The sequence below is a fragment of the Bos indicus x Bos taurus genome, chromosome 22, assembly GCF_003369695.1.
Source record: "Bos indicus x Bos taurus breed Angus x Brahman F1 hybrid chromosome 22, Bos_hybrid_MaternalHap_v2.0, whole genome shotgun sequence".
Classification (NCBI taxonomy): Eukaryota; Metazoa; Chordata; class Mammalia; order Artiodactyla; family Bovidae; genus Bos; species Bos indicus x Bos taurus.
The window spans coordinates 32,693,610-32,702,927 of record NC_040097.1 but is presented as its reverse complement, the minus strand read 5'-3'; the positions used below and the strand labels follow the sequence as shown (position 1 = coordinate 32,702,927).

Below are 9,318 nucleotides of genomic sequence, written 5' to 3'. Positions count from 1 at the left end.
GTTGTTCAGTCCCTCAGTCGTGTCCAACTCTCTGCAACCCCATGGACTGCAGCACTCCAGGCTTCCCTGTTCTTCACCATCTCCCAGAGCTTGCTCAAACTCATGTCACTCTTTTGCCTAAAGAGGCCAATCCACAGTCTGCTATAGTTTTTCTGTGGCCTCAGCTGTAGCATTTCATCAATAGCCTCTTAGTTGGCGATGCAGTGGGGGTGGTGGGACAAATCTTAAGAGAAACCTATACCCAAAGTAGGAGAAGGCAATGGCACCCCACTCCAGTACTCTTGCCTGGAAAATCCCATGGACGGAGGAGCCTGGAAGGCTGCAGTCCATGGGGTCGCTGAGGGCCGAACACGACTGAGAGACTTCACTTTCACTTTCATGCATTGGAGAAGGAAATGGCAACCCATTCCAGTGTTCTTGCTTGGAGAATCCCAGGGACGGGGGAGCCTGGTGGGCTGCTGTCTATGGGGTCACACAGAGTCGGACACGACTGAAGCGACTTAGCAGTAGCATACCCAAACTAAGCAGTAAGCTTTCCCTGTTTCTCAAAACCAGTTTGGTTTGACGAGGATCACCCTGTTGATACTAGTCCACCCTATGAAACTGACAGGCCCACACACCTTTGGTGAAAGAATGTGTTTCTTACCCATTATCTGAGAACCTGTGAGCTGCTTAATAAATATACTGATGGAGGATTTCTGGCACCTGCTTATCTGAACAAAGGCCAATTATATTCCAAGAACTAGCGAAGGAATGCATTAATTGATTTAAGCAATTAAAGTCCCTACCACAAATAGACAACAAATGCCACCAACACAGATGAAAGAACACTATCCAGGGACCTCAACATGGCACTAAAAAAATCTAATCAGTGACAACTTTTGAAAGGCCAGTTCAAAACAAGTAATCCTTTTGGACATCAAAGCAACCTTCTTACTCTGGCAAAACAGTTACATAGTGAAGAGAAAGGTCATGGGCTTTTCTCAGCCACAGAAAGGAGAGAAGTAAAAGCAATTAGACAAAATGGATGCTGTAATCCCACTTTCCAGACCCCAGAGCCACACTAAACACTGAGATTCAACTTTTCCACTTCACTATTCAGGATCTGGCAGCACTTCCCAAATGAGAATGCCATAGCTTGATTTCTTTCTTACCAATTCTGGCCAGATGTTTCTTAGCCATGTCTATAGCCTGGGGTAGAGAAAGAAAAATTTAAAAAAATCACCAAATCCATGGATGTTGCTATGAATTGATCACGTAAGTTGGAATTCCAAAGTACTATTGCTGAAAACTGCCCTGCTTGAAACTACTCCCCAGCAGAAGCAAAACGTCCAGATTCATGGACTGCCACTTCCCAATCAGGTGGAAATCCACTGAGTAGTAGCATCAGCACCACTTGGAGGCTTTTTTTCACAAGCAGGTTCTCAGACTCCACCCCAGACTTACAGGATCAGAATCTGCATCCACAGTAAAATTTGAGAAAGAATGCTCTACAGGGTCTTCAGGAGTAGTTTATTTTTTGCCTTTTCTCAGCCTGAGTTTCCTCAGTTGGAATATGGAAATATAACAAAGTGCATACAAAGGGGAAAAAAAAATTGAAGCAAGACAGTTCACAGGAGCACAGGAGTGCGGAGGACTATGGAGGAACTTCTTGAAGTTCTACACTATGCAGTTTTTAACAATGTAAGACCAGGGTTACTTCTTTTGTAATAGGCGAAAATATTTTTTAAATACAGCTGATGCTCTCTCACAATATTGTACTGATGATTTTTAAAGGGACCAATGTAGCAGGGCCCAGCACCAAACTACAGTGCGGACAAGTCAAAGGTGTTAAGTGAACTGGGTGGAGCCAGACTGCAGCCGGTGAGCAGCTCTCCTTTCCAAAAATTGGCCCTCATACATTCGCTCTCAGCACCTGGAAACCTTGGCCTGGCAAACTTCGGGATCCGCTGAACCTCGGATCTGACCTGTAGTTGCCGGAGCGTCCCGCCGGCTCTGTAACTTTCCCTAGAATGAAATAATTAAATAAAGACCGTAAGTGCTGAAATAGCGGACTCCATGCAAAAATCTCTCTGCAGTCAGCCACGGAAAGAGGAGGCCGCGGAGTGGAGTCAAAAGTCGCAGTCTGGCCCGGACGGGGCTCCAGAGAAACTAGTCTGGGCGGCCGCAGCATCCTTAGAGGCTAACTCTGAGCTTTCTCAGCTGGCATTTTGTCTCCTGTAGCGAAAACTGCAAGACAGAGGAGTGGAGTTTCCCGAGAAGAGCTCAGGCTGGCGTCCTGGGCGGGCCAGTCCCCTCGGCGAGATTCTGGGTCTTCTCACTTTCCTCCGCCTCCCTCTCTCTCTCCCTCCCTCCCTCTCTCCTCCCTTTTGCGTCGGGCGGGCGGGAGGCCGCCGAGGCAGAATGTTCTTGCGCACGCGCTCGCGCAATTACGGCCGAGGAGTTCTGTTCCTCGGGCATTTTCCGAGGAAGTCTGGAGCAATTAGGCTCAGTCCGGGGAGAGCCAGCGAGCGAGCGGGCGGCGCTGCCGGCGCGTCTGGGCTGCCTCGCTGGGAGGGAGGGGGCGGCCGGCCGCCCGGCGGCGACCCCGGGCCCCGGCCGCCACCATGGGCTTCGAGCTGGACCGCTTCGACGGCGACGTGGACCCGGACCTGAAGTGCGCTCTGTGCCACAAGGTCCTGGAGGACCCGCTGACCACGCCGTGCGGCCACGTCTTCTGCGCCGGCTGTGTGCTGCCCTGGGTGGTGCAGGAGGGCAGCTGCCCGGCGCGCTGCCGCGGTCGTCTCTCGGCCAAGGAGCTCAACCACGTCCTGCCGCTCAAGCGCCTCATCCTCAAGCTGGACATCAAGTGCGCGCACGCGGCGCGCGGCTGCGGCCAGGTGGTCAAGCTACAACAGCTGCCCGAGCACCTCGAGCGCTGCGACTTCGCGCCCGCGCGCTGCCGCCACGCGGGCTGCGGCCAGGTGCTGCTGCGGCGAGACGTGGAGGCGCACATGCGCGACGCGTGCGACGCGCGGCCGGTGGGCCGCTGCCAGGAGGGCTGCGGGCTGCCCCTGACGCAAGGCGAGCAGCGCGCCGGAGGCCACTGTTGTGCGCGGGCCCTGCGGGCGCACAACGCCGCGCTGCAGGCCCGCCTGGGCGCGCTGCACAAGGCGCTCAAGAAGGAGGCGCTGAGGGCCGGCAAGCGCGAGAAGTCCCTGGTGGCGCAGCTGGCCGCCGCACAGCTGGAGCTGCAGATGACCGCTCTGCGCTACCAGAAGAAGTTCACCGAGTACAGCGCGCGCCTTGACTCGCTTAGCCGCTGCGTGGCTCCGCCGCCCGGCGGCAAGGTAGGCGCCCGCCGCCCGCCCAGACCCCCTACTGACCCTGGGGCGCCTCCCAGTCCCTGCGGTCTTGGTGTTACCGGGAGCTTCCGGGAGCATCTCTGCCTCCCTCTTCTAACACTCCTTGCCAGATAGATCGCTTTGAGCAGGTCGGGGAATCTGTCTCACCTTGGCAACTGTTGTCCTTACAGATTTAAACTCAGGGTGAAGTACAGCTGCAGCAGCTTCATCGGTTCTGGAAAAACTAAAAGGAATTCGAGAGCAGCGCAGAGTTAAGAGTGAGTGTGGCTCTTGAGTCAGAACCCTGTAGGGGCTTTGCTACAGACCAGATGGATGATCTTGGGCAAGTCGTTTAACCTCTTTGAAAGTTGGGAAACAGGGTTCCTCTACACGTGTACAGGAGATAAGATACTGACACACGCGATGTTAACTCTATCCATGCACCCTCAGGCGGTCCGGAAAGAATCAAAGGAACCCACAGCCCAGCCCCTGGAGACTAGGTTAACAGGGCTGCCAGAAGAGAGGCCGCTGGAGTAAAAGCTGGATTCCAGTGTGAGCTCTGCTGCCAACTAGCTGGCTGACCTTGAGCAAGCTGCTTAAGCTCTCTCAAGTTGGAAAAGTAGGGCCCTAGAGATGTGACACGGGGGGTGAAACACTGCCAGGCCCCTCCTGTGGTATTCCTCCAGGGATTGAAAGAATTCCAGAAGGAATTAAAGGAACCGCCACCAAATATAAAGTAATAATTGGCAGTGAGGCCTCTGGAGTTAGAACTGTTTTTCGAGTCTGGGCTGTTGGCTAATGTTGTGACTTAATCCCAGGTGCTTCAATCTCTCTAAATGTAAAATAGATTCTTTGCCTGCTTCAGGGAGAGAACATATGAAAAGGATCTAGCAAGTTGCCCTGTAGAGAGCAAATGCTCAACAAGTGTTGCCTGTAATTATCTTTACCCTCCTTCCCTTGTAAGCCATCCCCCTGTCCTGGGAGTTGGTATAATTACAACAGCCACTACTGCTGGAGGCTTGCCTTGCTCCAGGCCCTCTGCTAAGCTCTTGTGCTTCTCAGCTGTTTCCTTTTTAATCAAGTAAGGGAGGCAGGTTGCTTCTCGTTTTGCAGACGAAGAGAACTCAGGACCAGTGAGGGGCAGCCCTGGCCCTGAGTCATGGCTTCGAGGTGGCAGAAGTGGGTTCCGAACCCACAGATGCCCAAGCTCTTAGCCACCATCGTGTCACTTCTCAGTGTAACCACAAGTACCATTTACTGAGGGTTTATTATGTACCAGCCACAGTAGCAAGCACTCTGCATGCATTCTGTATGTAATCCTCTGAGATGAGGAAGCAAGCACAGGTCTCAGAACTTGTCCAGAGTCAAACAGTAACTCACGAGATAGAGCTAGGATTCAGGTTCCACCTCAGTTGTCAACCTTGGGCATTTTGAGATTTTGGACCCCCAAATTCTTTGCTATAGGAGGCTGTCCTGTGCACTGAGGGGCGTCCTTAGCCTCTACCTACTGGATTCCAGTAGAACCCCCTATCTCTAGGTGTGACCACCAGAAATGTCTGTGTGTTTTATCCCCTGAGGGGACACAGTCACCCACAGAGAACCAAGGTTTCCCTTGATTGCAGAGGCCACCTTTTCACCAACTGGTGAGGCACCTGGACCATGCCGCTGCCACTCTGGTTGCCTGTTGCAGGGGAGCAGAATGTGTGCGCCTGAGGGGTCCCCAGGGGCCTCCCTGTGTCTGCTTGTCTACTTCGCCTCTCTGGCCCTTTCCCAGCCCCCTCTCCCATAGAGCACACCGACTCCCCCCTCTCGCCTCCACCCTGCCCTGGCCCCCGGCCTGTCTGTCAGCTGCAGCCTCAGCAGCTGGCCGGCTCTGGGTGAAGGGCAAATATTTACAGCTCTGAGGCTCACCCAGGACCGCACAGGCGTACAAAAGACTGGTGTGAGCCTGCAAGTCCCCAAAGCAGGGGGCCAAGCTCTGTCTACAAGCAGGCGCCGGGCTTGGGGTGAAGGAGTTCCCGGAGTTTCTCCTGTTTATGCTGTCATCTGGACTTCCTGCGGAGTTTTAAGTGATGCTTATTTATAAACAAGCCATTCACTTCCCCGGAGTTTATACATCATTCATTGTTAAGCTGGTTTATTATTTCTTCTTGCCTTTCTGTTTTCTTTCTGGAGTGTTTGGGTAAACTCTCTCTCGGAATCAAAAATATGATACTTGAATCAAAATTATGGATGTTTTTGAAGTTCTGTTGGGTGAGTCAGGAGGATAATCAGGGGCATTAAGCTTGGGGACAAGATGTTGCTTTCTGAGCTTACAGACAAAAGTTTCTTTCTGGAGTTGGAGCACTGCTCAGGACTTTCATGGACCTTAGTGCTGGCTTGAGAACAGCCAAGAAAGGCCTGGCCTGAAAGCTGAACTCATTTTTCTGGCCTCAGACCCTGGCCGTCTCAGCCCAGGCCTTAGGGGAAAGCGCACTGCTTTTGCCTTAAAGTTAACCCCTAGTCACCCTTGGGGAAAGCTTTCGCTGTTCCTGCATCTGCCAGACAGACCCCCTCCCACTGCAAGCTGTTTAAGAACTTGTTTATTTCATTGGCCGGACTCTCTGCTCCCACCGGGTACTGTTTATTCTCTTCTAAAAGGCAGAAGGATTTATATTCCTTGGAAACGGGCATGCACAAAACTTTTATTATTTTTTAAAAGTCCTATCACTTACCTCTCTGTTAAGAGCTAAAGTAGATAAGAAACACTCAGAAGATTTTTCCATACCCCTTGTTCAGGGCTTTAGAACTTGTACCATAAAGTGATCTGGCATTATTTAAATAATCTTAGATTGCAATTTTTGATATCCGCTGAAGAGAGGAGTCTGGCAGGCTGTAGTCCACGGGGTCGCAAAGAGTCGGACACCACTGAGCAACGAACACTTAAGCATTTAGGGTTTAGAGCTAGGGTTTGGCATCGTTTCTTCTGATCTGAAAGGTGAGCTCACACAGGTCTTCTCAAACCTTCATATGATTGGAATCATCTGGAGATGAAACAAGAGATTCCTGAATCTCACCCTTGGAGATTCTGCCCCATCAGGGTGTGAGGAGCGTGAGGTTCTGGCAAGTTCCCAGCTGATGCTAGGCCACCTAGCACATTTTGGGTAACTGCTCATCTAGACAGAGAGTTTAGGCTCAAGTACAGATGTAGACCAACATGTGTTCTTTTTCTTCACACGGTTATGATTTTACTGATCATTGTCTAAACATCTCTTCCTGAATATTTTATGAAGGACCAGTGCATAGTTCTCAAACCCAGAGCGCCTAGCAGCTGTATGGTAGGTAACATGGCCCAGAAAGGCATCTTGAACCAATCTGCAGCCCTATCCAGGCTACAGCAGACTTGGTGAAACTATACTTAAAGATGTTAAAGAGTTTGGCTCCCAGCCTCAGTTTCCCACCCTGACTTACCACCTGATTCTAGGAACAAAGGCATTCCACAGCAAAAAAAAAAAAAAGTCTTTGACTTTCTGGGAAAGGGAAGGCTCTGGGCACAACTTTCCTTGGAATTTTTGAGAAACTTGAGACTGAACCTCAGTAGCATCTGCTCTTTTACCCCCACATTCAGTCTTTCATTAAACCTGGTTGATTTTACTTCCTGAACACTTCCTGAGTCTGTTCACCACTCTCAAGCCCCATCAGATCATCACTTTGGTCCAAACCAGGATTTCCTGACCTCAGCACTGTTAGCATCTTGAGCTGAATAATTCTTGGTTGTGTGTGTGTGTGTGTGTGGTGTGTGTGTGTTGTGTGCATTATAAGATGCGGACCAGCATCCTTGCCTCTACCTTCTAGATGCCAGGAGCAATTCCCACAGCATGAAAATCACAGATATCTCCAGACGCTGTCATTGTCCCCTCTGGGACAGAAATCAGCCCTGGTCTCAACCCCCATCACCTCTTACCTAGCCCACAGCTGTTCCCTCTCTGTATCTTCTTGCTTCCTTCCAGTGACCTCATGCTGGGAATCATCTCTTAGAAATGTAAATCTGATACCCTGCTCAGTCACTAAGTCATGTTTGACTCTTTGCAACGCCATGAACTATAACCCACCAGGCTCCTCTTCCCTGGGATTCTCCAGGCAAGAATACTGAAGGGGGTTGCCATTTCCTCCTCTACGAGATCTTCCGGACCCAGGAAGATCAAACCCAGGGATCAAACCCACATCTCCTGCATCGGCAGGTGGATTCTTTACCACTGCGCCACCTGGGAACTTCAAGCCTGCTGTGCCTTGAGTTTATCTTGGACGGATGTAAGGTGAAGCATACTCTGGGTCCTGCCTGCCTGTGCTCTTCTTTGCTTTAGTCTCTCTTCCCAGGTTCTGTGGTCTCTGAGAATAGACCCATGAGCTCTTTCCTGCCCCTGGGCCTTTGCCCTTGCTCTTTTTTTCCCCTAGGAATAGTCTTTCCAGTTGCTCATCACTAGGTAACCTAGGTGACTGGCAGGTTTTCCAACTCTTCACCTTCTACCCCTTGCCTTGCTGTCGGCACTTGGGGTTTGCTCGTGGCTAGATAACCTTTCTATGCTCCCACCATCATCACCTGCGGAAAGCCCTCCCTCTCTGGCCTGACAGACTAGGGCTGGTACCCTGAGACTCTCACTTTGGTGCTCCGCCTGCATGGCCTTCTTCACTGCTGTGACTGAATAACAGGAAGAGCTTATTGTCTGTGAGGGACGGTAAAGGAAGGACCACGTGTGCATTCTTCAGGGCTATGTCCTGGCACCAGTTCGGTCACCAGGTACCCTGTGAACTCTTGATGTGTTTTCAGTGAATAAATTCAAGTTCGAAAGGGTATCTTGTCAGCCGTCAAAACTTTTCAGGTTGCTGACCAAGAGTGAGCTTGTTAGCTAACTCTTAAAAAAGAATGAGTTTTTCCGTGACCTGCAAGTGAACAAAATTGTTTCCAGGTTTGCGGGAGGCATGCTTTTTGTTTCCCCAAGATCCACCCAGATCAAACTGTATAAAGCCCCAAATCCCAGAAACAGTTTTGTCTGTTTCAGAACTCCTGGAGATAGTGAATCTATAATAGACAGTTGTATGGAAAGGTGTTCCAGATGTCCAAACACTTTGAAATGTGTCTATCAGAGTGTTCACAGTTCAGTGTCTTTTCTGTTTCTGAAAAGCATCAGGAGAATGACTGTTCTGTGCTGTCCCAGTTCAGCTAAAACGACTTGTGGGCTGTTGCATCCATTTCATTTCAGTGCTATATATAGAAAACTAGGATTCAGCTTACAGATGTATTTCCCAGCTACACTGGCTCAAATGATCATAACTGAATAATAGGAATTGGGAATTCTGTTGCCGTCTATCTGTAAGTGGCTCTTTCTGAGTTCAGAAATGATGTTTGCTTCTTTGTGAAAATATTTGATGAGAGAGAATCTATGTATAAGCTGGTTTGTGTTGGCTGTAGACACGGGGCTTAAAAGAAAGAGAAATAAAATTCATTGAGTTTTACTGGGTGCCATCCAGTACTCTTGCCTGGAAAATCTCATGGATGGAAGAGCCTGGTAGGCTGCAGTCCATGGGGTCGCTAAGAGTCGGACATGACTGAGTGACTTCGTTTTTCACTTTCATGCACTGGAGAAGGAAATGGTAACCCACTCCAGTGTTCTTGCCTGGAGAATCCCAGGGATGGCGGAGCCTGGTGGGCTGCCGTCTGTGGGGTCGCACAGAGTCGGACATGACAGAAGTGACTTAGCAGCAGCATACACTTAGGGTGCTTTGTGTATGTACACACATTAACTTCCCCATCTTATTCATTTGGTAGATGGTTTTTTGGGGGGTTTTTGGTAAGAGAGACAGATTGTAAAACACTATAAAACAGCTGGGTTCAGACTAGAAGTTGTATGGATTCGGATTCTAATTGTGTAGAGATGGGATTTGAACCCAGAACCTGATTCCAAGCTGTTACCAAAATAAGACAGTATTTTCTCCTGAGGCAGTATCCCCTCCAAAG

At 50.2% G+C, this 9,318-nt stretch overlaps 1 protein-coding gene and 1 long non-coding RNA gene across 2 annotated transcripts in view; one reads left to right on the top strand and one right to left on the bottom strand.

Moving 5' to 3' along the window:
- Nucleotides 1-1,497: 1,497 nt before the first annotated feature.
- Nucleotides 1,498-7,416, bottom strand: LOC113880932. Its single transcript, XR_003507881.1, has 2 exons — nt 3,492-7,416; nt 1,498-2,007 (listed from the first exon to the last, which is right to left on the bottom strand). It is a non-coding gene; the product is annotated as an uncharacterized LOC113880932 (long non-coding RNA).
- The window catches only part of PDZRN3 (PDZ domain containing ring finger 3), a 269,522-nt gene continuing 262,209 nt past the window's right edge, over nt 2,006-9,318 (top strand). The window contains exon 1 of the mRNA XM_027523614.1: nt 2,006-3,329. Coding sequence (XP_027379415.1) covers nt 2,607-3,329 — 723 coding nt within the window. The 5' untranslated portion in view covers nt 2,006-2,606. The remainder of the gene's footprint in view (nt 3,330-9,318) is intronic.